The sequence below is a fragment of the Trachurus japonicus genome, chromosome 12 (assembly GCF_045865225.1).
Source record: "Trachurus japonicus isolate A0001 chromosome 12, Traja_1.0".
Lineage (NCBI taxonomy): Eukaryota > Metazoa > Chordata > Actinopteri > Carangiformes > Carangidae > Trachurus > Trachurus japonicus.
The window spans coordinates 24,450,574-24,471,672 of NC_140918.1; the positions used below are offsets into that span (position 1 = coordinate 24,450,574).

General features: G+C 40.4%; 1 protein-coding gene across 4 annotated transcripts in view; it reads right to left on the reverse strand.

Annotated features, from left to right (window-relative positions):
• Positions 1-4: 4 nt before the first annotated feature.
• vav2 (vav guanine nucleotide exchange factor 2) overlaps positions 5-21,099 on the reverse strand; it is a 215,923-nt gene continuing 194,828 nt past the window's right edge. The window contains exons 11-29 of one of the 4 annotated variants that reach the window (XM_085793898.1): positions 16,491-16,559; positions 16,196-16,282; positions 15,259-15,347; positions 15,032-15,164; positions 14,630-14,644; positions 14,152-14,261; positions 13,795-13,896; positions 11,975-12,063; positions 11,011-11,024; positions 10,865-10,883; positions 9,982-10,109; positions 8,076-8,147; positions 7,859-7,920; positions 7,428-7,544; positions 6,891-6,978; positions 6,647-6,770; positions 4,387-4,476; positions 3,703-3,857; positions 5-2,369 (exon numbers count right to left, since the gene is read on the reverse strand). In XM_085793898.1, coding sequence (XP_085650024.1) covers positions 2,322-2,369; positions 3,703-3,857; positions 4,387-4,476; positions 6,647-6,770; positions 6,891-6,978; positions 7,428-7,544; positions 7,859-7,920; positions 8,076-8,147; positions 9,982-10,109; positions 10,865-10,883; positions 11,011-11,024; positions 11,975-12,063; positions 13,795-13,896; positions 14,152-14,261; positions 14,630-14,644; positions 15,032-15,164; positions 15,259-15,347; positions 16,196-16,282; positions 16,491-16,559 — 1,611 coding nt within the window. In that variant the 3' untranslated portion in view covers positions 5-2,321. The remainder of the gene's footprint in view (positions 2,370-3,702; positions 3,858-4,386; positions 4,477-6,646; positions 6,771-6,890; positions 6,979-7,427; positions 7,545-7,858; positions 7,921-8,075; positions 8,148-9,981; positions 10,110-10,864; positions 10,884-11,010; positions 11,025-11,974; positions 12,064-13,794; positions 13,897-14,151; positions 14,262-14,629; positions 14,645-15,031; positions 15,165-15,258; positions 15,348-16,195; positions 16,283-16,490; positions 16,560-21,099) is intronic. The other 3 variants (XM_085793899.1, XM_085793900.1, XM_085793901.1) reach the window with 3 other exon arrangements.

The following is a 21,099-nucleotide window of genomic DNA, read 5'->3' on the forward strand; positions in this document are numbered from 1 at the left end:
CAAATTTAAAACAAAAGAGAAATATTTATTTCATGATAGACCTCATTTGGAAATACTCAACCTTTCAAAAAAATGTACACAATGAAGTACGTATTTTTTCGAGGATGTACTGACAGGAGTTGACATATCAATAGCCACATGCAATGGGTTTTTTGTCCACTACATAAACAGCGACTAGATCCCCCCCCCCTCCCCCAACCCACCCACCCCACCCCTAATTCTAGTAGGACTTTGTGTTTCTCAGAGCGGCCGGCCTTTGCAATGACACACATCATAGACAGTCAAAAGTTTAGAAACTAAACATATCAGCATCTTCTGCTCCCTAGGTCTTTGTGAACCAGCCACAGCAGACATGCTCAGTGTTTGACCTTTACTTCTCAGTGAGTTAGGCCCGAATGCGTTGATTCTCTTGGGGTTTTTTTCCTTTTGTTTTTGACACATTAGCAGCAAGATAACATTCAACCTTTAATAGAAACAGCTACTCTACATAAATTCCACTTTTTTACCAAACATTTCTTATTTTTCCTTGTGTGATCTAGGAAATGTTCTAATTTGCATGAAGCTGCGACAGTTAAGACTGTAAGCAACATATCAATACTGAAACGTGTAGGTGGAAGATACGTGAAGGTTATAAATAAGGCCATATAAACAGAGTTAGTCAATATATTATATATTTATCAAGATGAATTAACTTAAAGACAGCTGGGCTGAGTAAACATCTTAATATAACAACTTTACGAAAGCTGGATGCTGTCACACTGTGGTCTATGTGGAATAATTGCTGGAACTGACTGGAAGTAAATGGAAACCCTGAGCACCGCATCCCTAGAACATCACAAAGCGACTGAGGGGATTCTTCTGTGGATTTATGGTCATTAGCACATAAAGTTTTCCTTCAGAATAAACACTCCTCTGACACTGTTTATTTTTTACCAGTCTGCACAGCACCAAAAATAGATTTCACACGTGGAAAATGATTAATATCGAGGAGAAAAGAAACCCATCACCTGATCAACTGAAAAAATAAGGCAAAGTACAAAAGAAAAAAATCAAAACAATCCATCATACTGTACTCCATGCAGACATTAAAACATGGCTGAATTTGGCTTCAAATAATAATAACAATAGTGACTTAAAAAATGTTGGTCCAGTTCTCACAACTAAAAAATAGAAATAAAAATCTTGATTCTGTGCAAAAAAAAAAAATCAACAATATAACAACAAACACCAAGATTGAAAAGTGTTAAGTGGTTGTGTGGAGTGGAATGTCTTGATGTTCCCTTTCGCATCCAGCTGATGACACCCGTTGACTCCTGATGCCAAGACTGATGTGAACTGTGTATGTGATTGTTGTTGGCTATAAAAACCCTCCGACTTGTCCCGGGGGTCCATCCAGTCTTTGTTTAGGATGGATTTACTGCTTCACCATCCTGTTTTCTGATGGCTCAGAAGGCCAGCCGTCCCCAGTAAGCTGTGTGAGTGCCTTCCCCCTCCTGTGGATGTGGACAGGCTGTCTTCTGAAGGGAGGGGGTGGCGATGTTCTTTACTGGCTGATGTTGAGGTTTGGTAAGCAACGACCATTCTTCAAAGGCACCGTACTGTACATTGGTCTGTGTTTGTGTGTGTGTTTGTGTGGGCCGCACATGGGCACATGCACACATGGAGAAGTAAAACCAGTCAACAAAGTCGATTCCCTCCACTGGTGTCAGCCCACAAGGCATCACCATGACAACTAAGGCAAAATCTCTCAACATGAAAACAGATCGTCTGTCTTTTTTTGTCCTTCTTTTTCTTATTTTAGTCTTTCCTCATCTGATTCTTTTCTCTTGCTAAAATCAACTTCCGCACAATAATCATTAGTCATGATAATAATCTCTATTCAATAAATTATCTATACTGTACAATTATTTCACCTCACATAGACCTGCAACCGGGGAGGGGGGGGCTTTTTTTTTCAAAGTAAAGCTATCCATAGTCAGTTTCTGCTGTCGCCTCAGTTCAGTAAAACCTCTGCAGTGCACACAGAGGCTGGCAGGCAGCACGCCACGTCTTTTCTTTTCCCTGTACACAAATTAAACAGGACATCCGGATACCCCCCCCCCCCAAAAAAAAACAAAAAAAAACAAAAACAAAGCTGATGCATAATCGAAGATTGAGAAACAGGGTAGAAATGCTTGCTGAAAAAAAAAGAAAATACCATCCAGCAAAAACAACAACAAAAAAAGGTCCTTTTTATTCTTTGTGTTATTTTCCTGGAGAGTGAGTAATTTTCTCTGAGAACAGTGGATAGAAGATGGTTCCTGATTTAGAGGGAGCCATCCTTACTGCACTCCTTCTTCATCCACATAGGTTGAGGGAAACCATCCAATCTGAAACATGAGAGAGTAATTATTATCAGACATGAAGGCCTTTGTAACAGTAAATGTAAACAACAGATTTTATTCAGAGGGTTATATCGGGCTAGCTGCATTGTGTAGTTACAATGAAATGAATGCATTGGATGTGCAGCATGAATGCAGTGAGCCACACAGAATATCTCCTTTTAATTGGCTGCAAGATGCTGATAATTGCTCAGTACAGATGCAGCAGTCTCATTCTTATTCTAAAAAAATAAAATACTTTAAGGCTACTTCAAATTCTACTTCTGCTGTTGCTAGGCAACACCATCTACTTGTTGGAATGGTAAAGTGAGTAACAGAGGTAACAGAGGTACCAATATAATATAAGGGCTGTATTTAAAAGCATGCTGCCCAAAATCATAAATAATCAATACATAATGTTTGATCAGCAGCATGTTGTTTTTGTATGAGTGAGGTTATAGTGTGATCAATACTGTCCTGAAATATACTGAAATATAATGCACTCTGAGCCTATGTGTTGTTTGAACACCTGCACAGCTTATTTCTTCAGGAGGTTTCAACCTAAAAATGTACATGCTTAAGTCAATAAAAGAATAGAAATTAAAAGAAAATAACATATTCATGTTGTTGTGAATCAGTGACTGTCTTTGCATTTACATCTTATGTAATGAATATTCTTGTCAAATGTATCCTGCCTGCATTATGTAGCCTATGGATCTAAACACTGAAATAATGGGCTAACGTGAGATGGCAGTTTAATGAGACCTTCTAACGTGTCAAACAGAGCGAGGTGGGCAAACTATTCATACTGTAATTACACTTTGCATCACAAGATGCAGTCAGCCTGATCTGAGAGTCTTCTGGTTGTTATGCGTTCAAGCTGAATTTTCTTGTGTTTCATACAGCTACACACTAACACTGTCAAACACATGCAACATAATGAGGAACATGCATGAAATAAATGAGTTAGGAGTGCTTTGTAAATCACCTACAGTAACTGTTCAATTCAGTAACTCCAGAAAGCCCACGCTGGTGCTCTAGGTTTGAGCTAGAGTTTAAAGATAATTGGTTCATGCACAACACTTATTTAAAGGTCCCATAGTTTACACGTTTCTAGTATTTTATTTAAAATGGACTTTTACCATATAAATATAGAACAATTACCTGATTCATTATCATAAAAGACATGGGAATTTCACACTATACACTACATGGGACCAGGTATTCTAATCAAATTGTGAACATTACACAGCTACAAAGACCATGGCACCAACAGTCTTTTTATTCTGGGCCCAAACAGAATTTTGGCATCATTAAATGAATGCTTTCATTGTTTACTCACTCGTCCATTGGCCTCTCCTTTCCACCAGCCCTGGTCTCCACCAATCTTGCTGTAGATCTTAACGATGTCACCTTCCCGCAGCGACAACTCCCTCATGTCTCGCGCTGCAAAGTTATACCTGGCCACTGCTGTGCTGACCACCCGAGGAGTAAATACTGGAAATAGAAACAATGACGGATCAATCCAATCACAGTTGAAAGATTTTAACAGTCTATTTCATGACAATATAAATAAAAGTTCATTAATAAAAGCACCAAACTAAATAATAACTATTGAGTAAAGTTATTAATGACTAAATAACCATGTCTACACATGAGGGACACGGGTGAGAGTGGAAAAGTCATACTGGACATAATGGAAGTAATTAGTGTGCAATGAATGAACAGTGGGAAGATGGTCAGTTCAGTGTTCAGCATGACACAGTATAATCACACACTGACAAATGAGCAGGATGAGAGGGGACAAGTTGTTTCATCATGGGAGAGATGAAATAGGGTTTCTTTTTGTGATTTAATGAGGAAATGTCATTCTGGGAAGGACAAAAATGTTCTCGTTAATGAAAATAGCGCCACAGAGAACAAGTAATGAGGTCGAGAGCGCTGAGGCTTATTATGAAATTACAGGCGGCGAAATGTGTGAAGACAATGGGAAGCGAGAAAAGACAAGAGAAAAAAAGAGAAGTACCTGACCAAAAAGGAGCTGGGCTCTGAGAAGAGGAGAAGTTGAGGCCCTGTGGACTGAGGAAGGAGAAGTTGTAGGAAGCACAGGTGGCTGCTGCGAGGAGGAGAGAAAGAAAGAAAGAAAGAGGAGCAAATAAAGCCGGGAGGCGTTTGAAGGCGCGTGCATGCAGAGCTGGAGCCAGAGAAGCAGAGTTAGGAAAGAGAAAGTTCTGCCTGCCACTTGAAAGTGTCCTCCGTTCTTATTATATCCAATCTTGACAATACTGTTGTCATGTTTGACAGCTTTACTGGTGAGAATGAAAACAACTGTTTTGTTGGTTTCATTTTGTTACATTCATTTGTGGACAGTAAACAGGATAATTGTGGGAACTGTCAGTCTAAGCTCTGATGTAAAGGCTAATAGAAGATGTTTTGTTTCCACTTTGACAGATGCATGTAAACACAGTCTCACCTTACAAAATGGAACCATAATTATTTACAGGAAATAATGTAAAAGCTATCGACTTCTCATGCCATGTGTGTTTGCTTACTCCATCGCTAAACTGTGAGGTCATGATTATACAGAAAGCTCTGCTTTTTAAGGGAATGAGAGGAGTGGATGTGATTGGCTGCTGCTGTCAGCATCCACTAGACAAGCCCTCATATAACATGGTACCGCCATAAATGCCTCCAGATCACAACAGTCTTCCCTTCACATTTCCATGTCATGCTTGCAGAGAAAGAGTCGTTTCCAAATTCAACTAGAAACATAAGGAGGACCATCTTGCTGTGAGTGGCCAGTTGGGCTTTTCCTACAGAGTGGACAAAGGCAGAGGCCAAATACAGGACAGAAGCCAGTGTGAGACCAGAGCCAGTATTCACACAGTGTAATGGACAAAGAGGGCAGCCAGTCCAGACAGCCAGGCCACAGGCCCCTGAGTTAGCTGACAAACTCTTCCTCTTTGTCTTTCTCTCTTTATCTATTTCACACTGTTGCCTCCTTTTTTTCCCCCCCCCCCCCCCCCTCTTCTGGCCTCCCTTTATTTCTTTTTTTTTTTGAGTCAGGAGGAGTCACTGGCCCAGGAAGGAACAGAGTACCAGAGAAACTAGAGAGAGCAGGAGGCAGTCCGTCTCATTTATTTTACGCTCCCTTGCATTATCCACAGCCAAGGCGGCAGGGCATTAAATTTGTAAGCTAGACCTGCACATTGCGACATGTCTTCAGAGTCAAATTAGAACTGTCACAATCGTTCACGGAGGCAGCCAAAACTGTAAGTTGACGTACAATTTCCTGTCAGTGGCAGAGCCAAACATCCGTCCATCTGTTTTCCGCTGCTTATCTGAGTCTGGGTTACCGTGGCAGTGGGTTAAGCAACGTAGCTCATGTCTGCAGTTCTTTCTGGGGGACTCTGAGGCCTTCCCAGCTCAGGGTGTATTTGTAATCCCTCCAGCATGCTGCGAGTCTGCCGAGGGGTCTCCTCCCAGCTATGTGTGAGGCATCCGAATCAGATGTCGAAACCGCTCCTTTCATCTGACTCCGTTCACTGCTGGGGGAGTTATACTGTCTGAGCCTGTCTTCAACAGTGGAAACTCATTTCTCTCAGTCATCATCGCCCAAAGTTCAACTTGAGGGTTGAAACCTAGACCACAATCCCTAAATAACAACTGTGGGTAAAGAGACAGACTGGCAGGGCCCTTTACTGGAGCCAGTCCAAAGAAGCTGGCCTATTATCCAAGGGGCCCGGTTGGTTTTGCCCAGTGGGACGACACTGGGTCACAGGCCTTGTGTCCCAACATTTTGCAATCTTGGATATAAAGGTTGTCAGTGTTGCCAAGTAGGTCAAAAAAAAAAAAATCAACACAAAATAAATTACATCTGGCATCTTTTTCCCTCCAAAGCCTTCCTCACTCTATGTCCACCCTGACTCCTAACCCTAACAACAAGGACTGTTCCATCTGCTGTCACTCCACATACTAATAAGGAAGGATGAGGGATGGCTGTGGCTCAGGAGGTAGAGAGGGTTACTGTTACTGTTACTGTTACTGTTACTGTTACTGTTACTGTTACTGTTACTGTTACTGTTACTATTATGTTACTATTCATAAGGTTGGAGGTTCAATGCCCGGCTCCTCCACAAGTGTGTGTGGGCAAGGTACTGATGTATCATCAGTGTATGCTACTGTAGGATGTGTAGTGCTAAAGTGTCGTTTATCTGTGGGTGAATAGATGAATTTCAATGCAGTTGAATTACCACTAGAATAAGAATGACAAGTGCGAGGCTTACCTGGTGACCGCGTGCTGGCCCGTGTTAGCGAGCGTTCTCTCGACTTGTAGGGATATCGCAACGTGGTATCTAACAACTTGAAGCTCTCTTTCAGTGAATGAGCTTGATAGTACTCCACCAGCTCCTGTAAATCAAACAGTTCAGAAGGATTCGAACAAGAACATTTAATTTCCTCTCTTTTCACACTGACACAGAGGGTCTGGTTGGGGGTATTGTTGTACTGGATCTAGAATGTCTAACTTACCAAGAGACTCTCAAACTTCTTGGCCTCAGTGATGTGAATCCAGCTGTCTTTTTCAATGACTTTGATGTGTTTTACTTCATCATTGAATCTGTAAAAGAAAACATTGGCATAACAAGGAAACCACCAAGATGATATGGGAAACACATTGATTAAATCCCTCTACATACAACATAAAAACATTTTGTATACAACTGTTGCCTATATGTATGCCTCTAAAACTGCCACATAAAATATAGTTGCATATCTGAAGGACAAATTCATCAAAATAATGCAATTTTCATGAGTTATGTTTGATTGTGGGGAAAAACCATACATTATTTCTTATTTGGATACATTCTCTTGGAGGGAATACACAGAAAAAAACAGGATTAAACAAAACAAAAAAAAAGCAATTACTGAGTGGTAATTAGCAGGAGCTAAACGATTCACTGAAAAAGCTGACTGGGGCACCCTGTGAGAATTTTTTATTTCCCACGAGATATGGATAAAAACCTTCCGCTGAGATTTCCCCTCTCCTGTAGGATGAGAAACACTCACTTGATGCTGATGGCGAAGCGCTCTGCCTCAGCTGTCCTCTCTCTGATAAGGTAAGTCCCGCTGCTGTGGGATTTCAAGAGGTTGTCGGCCTGCTGGCGCTCCATGTTGCCCGCAAACCTACAGCGGAGCAGAGAGTAAATACAGTGACCTTCAAACACAAGCTTCTATCATCAAATGACCCGGTTTAGGCTTTACAAGTCCTTGACATCAAACATCCATGTAGTAATTAATCCTTGGGTTGCCGTTGTGCTTGGGGTTAGTTTGCTTTAGATTTGAATTACTGCATGACACCAACATTAACAAACCTGAACGAAGTATAGGATAGTGACCTCGGGGTAATGGTAGTGCATAATACAACATAATACACATAACAGGCCTCTGACAATATGAGGATGAAATAGTCCACAGCACTCTGAAGTGAAGGGTCTTACCAAGGATATCCATAGTAATCTGCTTCCCTTGAGGATTGCCGGCTAGATAATGACTGGAAGGGCTGGAAGAAATAACAGATGCTGCACGTTAGAGAATTTATCAATGGAGCTGAAGCTCATATGCATATGTGAGTGAAAGAACAGTTCTCCCTCACAGCACACATACACACACATTGTAATGTTCAGTGCCTACTGTGCATGCATGTGGGTGACATACCTTTGGGTCCAAACAGGGCTTCACACATGAACTGGGGAAAAAGCCACTTTTTTGTGTTTGTATCAGCTTCCCCTAGAAGATGAAGGCAGGGGAAGTCAAGTCAAGTCAAGTCAAGGCAAAGCAAACAAATGCATGATAAGGTTTATAAACATGCTGATAAGGAAATTAAGTTTAGTTATCAAATCAAGTACTGAGAGTAAATGCTTCAGTGTGGTTACAGTGCAGAGATAAGTTTATAACCACAAACACTTGAAAGAAAAAAAATTGCAGTAGTAGAGAGACAGAGTTTACAAGAGTTTATAAGTGATGGCCAACCAAGGAGTCATTCTAAGTATAAGATTTATTGATGGTGCTTAAACCTTTTAATTATGAGTTATTTGTGAATTAGAAAATTAGTCAATCACACTGATGAAACATACTCTGCAAAAACAATATAGTAAAGTATCAGTTCAAAAAGAAGTCATTTACAAAGTTTTATGTAGATAATTTGAACAGCTGCAACTTTGGCACCCACTAGTGGTGATATTAGAAAAGACTGGCAACAGGATGTACATGTTTTTATCCTCTGTCCAAAGAAAATAACATCCAATAATGCATACATCCCAATAATGATTGCTGTTGCACCTACAACCAAACGAACACACTTGTCAAGTTCAGTTAAAAGAAAACTATGCAGCGATCTTGATCGATTTCAAGCTTAACACACTCTTTGACATAGGCCTAGTATGGAGAGGTTAAACTGTCATGCTGTAGAGCGATAACTTTAGAGCCAAGTTTGACTTAATGGCTTCAGAAAGAAGCTGTTTGTGACAGTGAGTGATTCACCAAGTTTGCCAAAGGTACCTATAGAGTCTTTGCCCCAGCTCCTGTTCCAGCCTATTTCACAGTAGAAGCTCCTCCAAGTTTGCAGGCACAGTGCTGTTAATGTTCAGCTAATGCATGGCTAATACTGTTGGCTTAAGATACAAAGAAGTTTTCACTGTGCTCTAAGCAATCCGAAGAATAATTGGGACAGGAGTGTCAATTTCAGAGTCAAAGAGAGACAGAGATAAATCTCCTCACATGTCAGAGTGTGACAGGTGTTGTGAGGCTGTACGCCTTTATCAAAAAAACCTTTTCAATTCTATTTGAGATTAAGAACAGTCACTCATTTATTTCACCACTTTGGGTGATATATAGAAAGGAGTTGACAGTACAGTGACTGGCCTCCTTAAATTCTCTGCATGTGTAATGAACTGCTGGCCTAGCACAGATTAAATGTCCCCTTTCAGACTCTAAACTAATACCTTTCCTTGTTGCAACAATGTTTTATGCAGCCAGGATGTGGACAGTTCTGTTTCGGATGAAAATGGAATAGGAAATATTTTGTATTTGGCACTAACAGTGGGATAATACTGTAGGATCAATACCACTCTCATGTCTGTACAGTTTGTTTAATACAAGATGCAGCCAGTTAGTTTATCTTAGTTTAAAGAGTGAAAACTGAGAAACTGTTAATTAGGGTCAATATAAAGGTTTAAAAAACATTGTATCAGCTAAAGCTCAGTAATTAACATATTGTACCTCCTGTATTTAATCCCCATAGAAACGACAGTGTTGATGTGCCAATTTGTGGTTTTACGGGTTAGGTGCCACTATTTCACTTCATTAAGGATTAAAAAATAAAGGTAAAGATATAATTATGTCAATTACTGAACTTTGGAGATAATGGTTGGGAGATATTGCATTTTACAGTGTAGGAACTGTGGCTTATTTCATTCACATCCCACTGGCCACGGCTAAAAAAAATGTTCTGTGTTCACTCAGCGTAGATGTGAAACATGTTCTGAACTTCAACTGCCTAAATAATGATATTCCTGATTTACAAGTCCACATGGTCTCAGATAGAAACAGCTAAGTGCTATACCTCCCACCACGCCGTGTCCGGATCTCCCTTCAGCAGCTCGATAAAATCGCCCGTTTGAAAACAAAGCGGCGTCTTCCCTGGAGGTGCTGGTGTGCCGTGGTAGTTCCTCACTGCCACCATCTTGGGACCTGGAAACACAATCAATGATGCACAGAGAGTATTAACAGAGATATAAGTCGGGGGAAGTGTTAGATTGATGTTGGGATTAAAAGAAGGATGTTTTGATCATATTTCTAGGCCTTATGTAACGCTTGGTACAGAAGTGTACCAATGGATAAGAGAGGGAAAGAGCTCATGTCATGTCCATGTTTCTATGAGTTTGGATTCCTCCCTTTGGTGACTATAATTTCAGCTGACACCACTGTTTTTGTCAAAAAAACTTTCACTTTCTGATGCAGTGGTCAAAGATACACACAATATAACCATAACATCCTGGCTTCACATCTGCTCCAGGATCTTTATCACATGATATCCCTTCCTCTGTCCACTTTGGAAGATATCACAGAGCAAAAATGCTGCAAAGCAACCAAGAGCAACGTTGTACTGTAATCCGATCACTGTGTGTAGATTATTTTGAGACACATCTGATCAGTCAGGTATTGTTGTTATTTCTAAATATCTCCCACATCTATGAATTTCAAATAATATTCTAAGCATACTTTACAGTATGTCTGTATATATTTGCACTGCCACTCGCGCTACAGTACATGACTGATGATGTTTTTGTACTTCATGTGCATCAGCTCCATCCACTAGATGGCAGGAGAGAGCTGTGGTGATGAGCAGCAGCCAATCACAAAGTTGTCACACATGGCAACTGACAGAACATACACCTACACCTTAAGTCTTCACGGTGGTGGTAGATGACAGGAAGTGTTCTTACCTGATGACATCCCAGGCTCCTGTGAGAGAGAGAACAAATACACAATCAGCAGAACTGTAAATGTCACTTATGTCCTTTCATAACAAAGAGGACACAGCAATTGAGAGGATGATAATAGCGTATTGACGAATAGAAGATCTACTCACCAAGTCGTGAGGATCTGAAAAAAAGAGAGACAATATGGACAGCGTTAGGGAGGATTCACATTTCACACTCTTATTGATTAGAGATGAGCCACAAGCAACATTTGATAACACAATTTCTTATAATGTGCGTCAGAGCTTCATAAGGGAGAGCTCTTTTTAATCTGCTATGACATGAAGACAATTTCCCTGGTTTTGAACTTTTTTTTTTTCTTTCATTCCATGTTGGATGTGAAAAAGGTAAAAGTAATGATGAAATCCTCCTGCCTGGTTACATTACCAAACAGTGTAAGGCTTTTAAAGAACTAAAAAGTCAGGGTCAGGCTTTTATTTTGGGCCTAACTCAGCTGTACTCAGTATGTAGCATCTAAGGTTTTGTTAATGCATGCAAATTAAATCTGGTTCCCTGTGGACAATGAGACCCACACAAGGGCGGTGAGATAAACATGAGAGGTTGAAGAGAGAACAGCAAAAAGAAAAAAACAACAATCTGTTTACTCAGCGCAATTTTAGACGAACACCCCCTGCTTTAGCGACAACAACAACAACTGTATGATGCATTTAAGGGTTAGTGTTATTTACACCAGTTGTCCCTGACCTTTTTGGCTTATGTCCCTTTAAATAACTGGTGCTCTTTCTATTGCAGCAGATGTTAATGTCAGGTAAATGTTGTGGTTGTTTTCTTGAGCAACAAACCCAGAGACACAATGAAATAGTCCCACCAACCCGGAAGAGGCCGCCCACCTCCCACCCACCTCCCACCCCTCCTCTCCCTGTTGGATGGGTCACAGTAGGTTAATACTTGTGGGCACAATGGAAGCTCTTATTATTAGTTTGGTCAAAACAAATGAATAAATACAAATGATTTATACCACAGTCTCTCTGTGTCGTGTTGGTCTATGTTGGATATGACACAACACTGATAAACAAGTCTTATATTGTACTAGAGGACAGAGGAAACACCTACTGATTTTACAGATGGTGATGACTTCCAGACACTCTTTGTGCGCTCCGGTTCCACAGCGAGAGCAGTAGTAGCCCTGATAGAAGATGCCCCTTGGGGACACACATAAGCAGAAAGTCTCACACAAAGACACACACACATCAGTAATGCAAACAGGAAGTGTCTCAGACACAAATTAACTTCTTGTAAGTACAACCCACAAGGGAAACTGCTGCTACTTAGTATCATTCTGAGATTGTGGTTGCGCAACCATCCGTCGTTTCCACCCTGTGATCCTTTAAAATCACAAAATCAACTCGCTCCATTTAGGACCATGTACTCCAGGACTGGATTTGTTAGGGATACTGTAACACTGCATGCGCCGCACGCTGCCATGTTGAATAGTAAGTGCCATAAATCACAATGGGATCCACTTTAGCTGCAGCAGTAATTAGCATCTAGCAGGGGAGTGAGAACGCCGGTCCCTGTCTGAGCCTCCACTGGCTCACTGAATTTAGGTCAGCCAAGCCATGAAATTTGTGGGTCAATACACAGTGTGGAGTTTAGCCGGCTGACTGTAATAGAGGTGAAAGTGGCGATTCAGTGACACGAGTTATCCCTGCTGCAGTCGGGCATCGCTCTCTTTCACAGGGGAGGAGGTGTTGCTCAGGGAGACGGTGTGTGGTGCTGGGAAGGGCCAACGTTTAAACATATCATCTGTCAGCCTCAGTCCCTCCTCCTGGAATATTTACAAAAGAACGCTTTAACACTGTTGAAATGCTATGGTCGCTAAAAACCTATTTTCTAATTTCTGTTGCTCACCAAATGTTTTTCTCTCCACTTCTCCATCAAGACCCATTTACAGTACTCGCTTGTTTTGGTGCTTTCAACTGTTATCACATGGTCTTGACTTGTAGTTATAGTTCAGTGGCAACTGAGCAAACATCATCTGCTGATGAGGAAAGTGTCACAACTGAAAACTAGAGATTACTTTTTTTAAATGAGCACTGCTACCACCTACTGCACATTAAAAGGTTACTAATGCATTATTAACATTCATACTCTTCCCACACTAAGTGTAACAATAAGACTGATATATATCTAATACACTTTGCTGCTAACAAATCAATAGGGGAATGAGACTCTCTCTAAAGCATGGCTGTCATCGTATCAAATTTTGACTACATGATTATCATTGCCAAAGGAACAGTTGATAAGAAAACGATTCTAGGCTGGAGAAGACAGTGTGTAACTTTCACTTTTAGAGAAATATGTAGAAAGAGCTGTTGTGAAGAGACAACTAGAACTAGGATAAAGACAGACATCTGCACCACAGTGCTATCCTATGATTTGTGTTTTTAATTATGATAACCCCTAATCCAAAGAAAAAAAACACCTCCCAGCACCATTCCTTAGACATTGTATCTAATTTATTTTATTAGTAACTGTAGAGATGAACAGATTTGTTAGCTCTGGATTGAGCTAGCTGTGTTCCCTTGTTCCAAGTCTTTATGCTAAGCTAAGTTAACTAGCTGCTGGCCTCAGAGCATTTAGAGTGGCATCAGTCTTCTCACTGAGTTTTATGTGAATGACCTCACAGCTCCGTTCACCACTGCATTAAGCATGGATATACAGTATCTTTCATTCAGTAAATAAAGCATGTCAGATGTAATTTAAGATGCCACATAAAACTGACAGTGAAGGACAAATGCACTACCATTCACAAGTTACTGTTAAATACTGTCGGGTACTTGCTGGGTACTCGGTAAAGTCGGAAAGCAGACGTTTCATTATTCATCCATTCTTCATTTAAGGATGTGAATGTGCTGTTTCAGGGTCGTTACCTCAGGAGCATCTTGCAGGCTCGACAGTTGGTGTTCTTATCAAACGTGTGCATCTGGAAGTTATGCTGATTGGCTGTGGCTCTCTCTGGCTTGATGTTGGACCTGGATGAAAGGATTGCATTGGTGCATAATTTAGATGGTTTTTACAAGACGTTTCATTTGCCATGATGTAGCACGATTTTATTTTTCTTTCTGCTGTTTAATTGAGGGACAATGCCAAAAACAGACATTCCCATCTGGTTATTTTATCTACAGATAGACTCTTTGTTAAATTTCCATGAAAGTTAGAATCAAAATTGCCCAATCTTACATAAGATTTTATTCTTGTCGGTTGTTTTATCTTGCAGTTATACTCACATGGCCATTTCAAACTGCTCCATCCACTTCCTCTTTGTCTCCTCAGTTTTACAAAAGAACTGGAAGCCCTGCTTCCCTTGCAGGTGGATCAGGTAGAAGCCGTAAGACCACTGGGGAGAATAAGTGAGTGAACAGATGGCAGTGAGAGCGTGTGGATGGCAGTGGTGGACAGAGATAGGCAAAAAGCTTGTGTTACCAGTGTTTTTCATTTAAAATAAATATGTGCAAAATAGTTTATAATACTTTATGTATGTATGTATGTATGTATGTATGTATGTATATAAGATCACATTTCAATTTGAGCCAACAGATGCTCCACATGCTTTAGCAATGCATTTGACCAAGAGCTGGAGGGCCAGTCAGTCACAGAGCCAGGTGGGTGCATGTGCAATCACAGTGTGATACCCAAAAAACACAGCTGCCAAAAATGGGCCACTATGAGAAGATGAGTTAAATAAAGGGGGTCACTTGAGCTTACCATTTTTCCACTTGACTGGTAAGCATGCAAAAAGAAAGACACCAGAGAAAGACCCAGTTACACATGCAAACATGGAGAGACACATGCAGATTCAAATCAAAAAAAGCCATGTTAGACGCAAAATGCACTGCGGTACGATTCCATGAATCCTAAATGACCTTCATTGCATTTACATGATCTTTTCAAGCATGGGCGAGCACAATGCATATCTGACACTTCAATGCATTACTCATAAGTATCTGAAATGACCATCAACAAGCTCCTTCAGCTCAAGGGCGACATTTGTAATGATTACACAGGATTTTTTTTTTTTGATCACCTGGATTAAGCGAGGCTGCCTCACAAAGATCTCACTGCACAGGAGATTGTTCTGCTCTGTGTCTTTTTTTTATCATTTCTTACCTTTTTCATGTCTCTGTTGTTCATGGGGTCGTCCGACATTTTATATGACTGCAGTTCAATAATCTCTTTCAGCTCATAGCTATAGCCTTTCCTCTTGCAGACAATGACCACTTTATCAAAGAGGAATATATACCTGAAGACATACACACACACATGGTAATTTGGTGGTGAGAATATGTCACTTGTTATATTAATTTATTTTTTCATTCTGAAGAGTTTAGACTCACCGGTCCTGTTTAGTTCGGTTGACGATGGAGCACACCTTCAGCTCTCCATCTATCTTTGGCCTCCCATACTCCTCCAATTTCACCTGCTGCTTAGGTCATAAAGACACACTGAATGTCAATCCACTGTACACTTTTTCACTTCCAAATTTAATGAGAAGCCATAAATAATTCAGCTATACTTGAATTTCAGAGAGAATCCAACTAGATACTGAATTAATGTTGCAACAGAGAAACTATTAAACCCATCGTCAGTTACATTTCCTTATTTGAATTGAAGTTGTTGCCTGTATCTGGAATTCAAAAGTAACCCCAGTGACTTTTCACCTCAGGGAGGAAACAGCAGATCAACAGGAGGTGAAACTGACTGGTGACATGAAGAGAGTGTCTGTTTGGAGTCGACACAACTTCTCTTGTTTGTGCTCTGCAGAACTAAATGATTTATTGGGGATGTTCTTAGAGCAGAGCATCATGACAGGTGGAAGCTGGATGATGCAAAGATTCCTAGCAGGAGGGGGGGAAATGTGGACATTTTCAACAAAGGCTGACTGCCCTGTGACTAATCGCTCTGACAAACTTTATATCACAGCGCGGGTGATAACATTAGTCCTTGTGTATTTAGGGGTTTTTGAGACACAAAAACTGACTTCTATAAAGACGTCAGATTTCAGTTCAATTCAGTGGACAAGTTCAATACAAGCCAGAACATTGGATCATAAATAAGGGAAAGTGACAAAACAATAATTAAAACCTGAAATTGTCATTTCAGGTCTCTAAAATTTGACACCAACATTAAAGCAACAGTTTGACATGTTGGGAAAACATCACATCACATCTGTCCATTAAATACGAAGCCAGAGCCAGCAGCCGTTAGCATTAGCATAAAAATATAAGCACAGTCACATTCTGAAGTTATACTGCCTCGGTCCACAATACTTACAAGATTTTCTATAGAACTTTGGAATTCACTGATTTTCTTCAGCGTCTCGTTGTCCCTCTTGACCTCGTTGATGTACATGGCCAGGTCCTGAGAGAGCGAGACAAACGTTCATTCAGCCCTAACGCTGGGAATCTTTCTGACAGCTGTCATATCATGGTGGATGTGCTGCACGCTGAGCCACAGTGGCTGTATGAAACAATTTTAACAGCTTTGGCTTAGAGCTCTTCACAGTTATTATGTCATTTTTTGTGCACTCATGAGCACACACACATACAAACACATATGTAACACAGACCTGCATAGCTTCCAGTGCCTCCTTGAGTTGTTGCCTCTCTGGTCGGTCAGTTGAGTGACTTAAAAGTTCCTGTGGAAGGAGATTATTATTTTCATTATTAATAGGCAAGGCAAGGCAAGGCATCTTTATTTATATACGCATTTCATACCAAGGCAACTGAATGTGCTTTACGTAAAGACAAAACATTAAAAAAGAGGGATACGACAGAATAAAAACAAACAAAACACTAAAAACAGAGTTAAAAGCAAGAGCAAATAAAAGTAAAATAAAAGAAAATAGGTAAAGTTTTAGCTATAAGCACGTAATATTGAAATTACATTTATTTAAAACAAGTCTATCTCATGTCAGCACAGAGAACATTTGTGGAGTCCTATACTGAGAGATGTATAGATGCTCTTTACTGTGATTATGGATGTGACACTGATGTGGCTGAGAACAAGTTGCACTTGGGCTCAGTCATCAGAGAAACACATGTGAATAAAAAACAACAGGAAGCAGCAGAGACTGCTAACCAGCCTCCAGGTCTGACTGTTCTTCATGCTAACAAGATAATGGTAAACATGGTGTCCTCTGCAAATCATATCGTCCTCCTCGTGGCCGGTCAATAACAAATGTGTTACATTGTTTCTGATCAGTGATTGTTTGGCTGCTGTCTCCTCCACAGGCTGATGGGAGTGATTTTATAGAGCGCTGCAGAGTCAGGGGGAGCTACGGCTCTGTGAGGGAAAGAAAAACAAGTCCCATCGAATATTTTATTGTTTCATGAAGAAAAGTAGAGTTCTGTCAGCGCTCCAGTTTTCTAATGCTGTCTAAAGTTTTTCTTGTGTCACAAGTGATTTTTTAAAGCACAAAACAGGGAGCTGCAGCAACTACTGTATGTACAGCCAGGTTTTGTCAATGTCTTTTCCACTTTGTCTGACAGAAACAGAAGGAACCAACTCTCAGCACCAAGAATGTTTCATTGTGCCCAAACCGTTGCTGGAATTTCCATACACAGTGCATCATGCATAGTGTTGTGCATGAAGCCTTGTTTTGAATCTTATACTTTGGATTTAATTCATGGCCTCTATTATCACTGAGTTGAGGTGATAAAAGTTAATTTTACCTTATTTAAAGAACACGTTTTTACAAGGGATATTTTGACCCGCTGAAGCAATTAAAGCAGTAAACACATATGTGATTTCAGTACAATGCACAATACCTTCTTCTCTTATACTCTCACCTGCCACTAATGAGCATCATACTATCACTCTCCATCCCCCACTGCCATTGTGCAGGAACCCTTAACAACCAGTAGCAGCAATTAGTGCTGCAACAACATCAGTATCCCTCACTGGCTTCCCACCAGTATAACCAGCACAACCAGGGAGAGAACTTTTGCTATGCAATGAAGTGCTGACTCAGCATGTCTTTTCAAAATCAGGTTTGTTACTTTTGCACATGCAAGTAGCTACACCAAAGCACACATACTGTATACTCAGCTACAGATGAAAGATACGATCAGGACTTCAGAAAAAAAACATTGTAAACTCATCAAATATTCACACCCTGCTTGAGGAGAATTACTTCTGAGATGACTGTGCTGAATTCACTTCATTTAAAGTGCAGCTACAGTACATAAAACATGAAGAGAGCCCGGGTATTCACACCATGGGCAAGACCACTGGCACAACTGGACACACACGCACACACGCACACACACACACACACAAATAAGACTTGTCAGTCTGACATGCCCCGAGGCCGTAGCATACAGCAGAGCCTTGCTGCAAAGCTGTGGGAAGCAGTGAAATGGGGTGCATTTAATCTGATTAGTGCACAGTTGATTTGACTCCAGTGCCTTGCTGAGACTCCTGCAGGGGGTTCGATGCAGAGTGGAAGACAGTCGCAGCACTCTCTGTGTGGACCCACAATCAGCTGACACAAACACACACCCATATCCCCGTCGTCCATTAGCCACCGCGTCATGAACTCATATGCTCATCCATAATTGAGATGCAAAGTCAATTAATCATGGAGGATATTACAGTGGCCGGCACGCTTTATACATGGACAACAGGAAGGGGAGGGGGTGGAGGAGGAAACACGGTCAGACATCATGCTTGAATACATTTGCATATGGCCGTCAGTGCTGGGCAGAAATTGATAATTACAGCTAATTATTGATAATTATATCTGTTACACAAAAGCTGCAAATCTACATGTTTGAGAAGTCCAACAAATATTTGGCGTTCAATTCAGTAGGTAAGTTATTATGAGATAAATTGACTAATCAATAGATGTGTTGCAGTAATAGTACATTACTGTTTAAAAGTTGTAACTAAAATCCTTCTAAAATGAATAGTATACTGTCCACCAAATGCAAACAGTCTGTCAAAAGAAAGGAAACTTTTACTTTTTTAACCTTTAAACTTAAAATAAGACTATTTATATGTAACATCTTAACACATGGCTGCCAAGGACAGTGATGTATTGCTCTACTGGGAGACACTAGCACAAAGCCTAACCTTTGATTAAATTACTTTTAGTTGCCATTTGAAATTTCAGCAACAATAATAGAAGCAAAAAATGAAAAGAATTTAAGCAGCACAAAAGCAGACACATGGACATGATGAACTGACTTGAAGCCCATAGTTGTTTGTTTCTCCGCAGACGTTTTGAAGTTACAAAGTGAGTAAAAGTTTCCAGACAGGCCAAATAGTCGGTGCTGGAGCGCTTACAAAAACAACAAACACAATTTCATGTAGCAAGGTCATCTGTCTGGAAAAGTCCAACAGCACCGGCCAGAACCAGAAGAACAACTGTCACCAGTCAAAGCTCAACAACAGAAGGTCCTTAGAGGTGAGGTTTCATGTCCGCTGGAATCTCAGTCAACACTTAACAGCTTTCCTCAGTGACAAGAGCCTCAATAAAATGTGAGTCTCACAATGCAGGACCCGTCTGTGTCGAGATCCAACAAATAGAAAAGAATAAAGTGATGAATGGGGCACGGACCTTTTGTAATGAGTGCTAATAATGTTGAAGTGGTTTGTTCTTTCAGTGTTCATCATGCTGGAGGATCTAGAGTCTGTACAGACATACTGTGTTGTGGGAATCATCAAGACCGAGGATTTAAAGGCTCCCTTGATTATTTTTTAATCTTATAACAGTCAGGTATCCATATGAAGTTTGAAACAGGTTTTAGTTGCTTTGTTGCATCATTTCCCTTGTTAACGATGACTGAGGAGATCACGTTCTAATGCACTTCCATTGTAAGTGATCAGGGCCAATAGCCACTGTCCTCATCCAGTGCATTGAAAGGCCCTGAAAACTTATTTCATTTTCAAATAGCTCCTTCTTATCAACTGATGGAACAATTTTGGTTTTTTAACATGGAAAATATCTGCACTGGTGTTTTTTCTCGATTTTCTGTGGTTTCCATTCACATCCATGTTGAAAAATCAGGAATTGTTGGTCAAGATGATCAGCTGACTGGAGCTAAGAAGAGGACACAATATAATTGAAAAATAACACAGAAAATGATATGTTTGAGTAATGTTAGTCATTGTTTCATCGTCTGATTGTTGCTCCATGTGATGTTTTTAGTCTCTATAAACTTCACTTCAATTAATGTGTAAGTCTAGAAGTGAAATGATTGATAATGGAATGTTATAATTAAATACAAAGAATATTAATTGATAGATTTTATGGCTGTTCTTCATTTTCCACTCCACTTTACTGCAATTAATATCCCAACCTTTCCACAGCGCAGTGTAACTTTGGTGTGACATTCTTCCACTGTTTTGTTTTTATTGCTTTTATGTACTGTACAAAGGTTTGTGTGATTCTGAAGCTAATAAGGTTGAGTTAACAAGATCAAGAGCACATAAATTGAGCTGGTCCCTTCACCACAGCAAGGAAAATACACTCTCACATCCTCCACAAGTGCATTTGGAAGGGCCCTTTAAAAGGCCGGTATGAACAGCAGGAAGAATTACATAGACCAAAACCTGTTTTTTTTTGTTTATATGGGAAGGGGATTATTTATTAAGACAAGCTTGAAAAACTGTCAACCAATCCATCAAGACGTGCTGTGATTTGTTGCGTCATAGCTTTTCATCATAGCTTTTCAGCAGCCAGTCTGTTGATGTTTGTCAAAACATCAAGGGCACAGGAGGAGGCACCTGCCCCATTTATATTTTACATTATGCTCAGAAAAATGTCTGTATATTTATGTCAAAATGTTTCCTCAGAAAAAGTGTGGGATTCTATAAAACCACAGATGAATCTCGACAATCATTCCTTTACCAAAGAAAATCACTAAATGTTCTACTTCTGGCTGTGCTTTGAAGTAATGAGGAGCTGGTGAAGTGAGTAATTCTGCAGGAGAGGTTTGAGAAGTTTCTAGGGACATTTCCCATTTCCAGTGAAAATAGTTCACGTACACTATAACTGCTGTGAAACTGAGCCGTCGACAGCTGTCATCCCTGATGAAGAGGCAAGATACAAACTTTTCAGATCCACCTTTCAAGACTACAGGGGGTGAGTGTTTGATGTTCATAAGCAGGGAAGTGTGGGACATATTTCCATCTGCTTCTTTCATCAAAGACACGAAGACTCTCCTTCGATG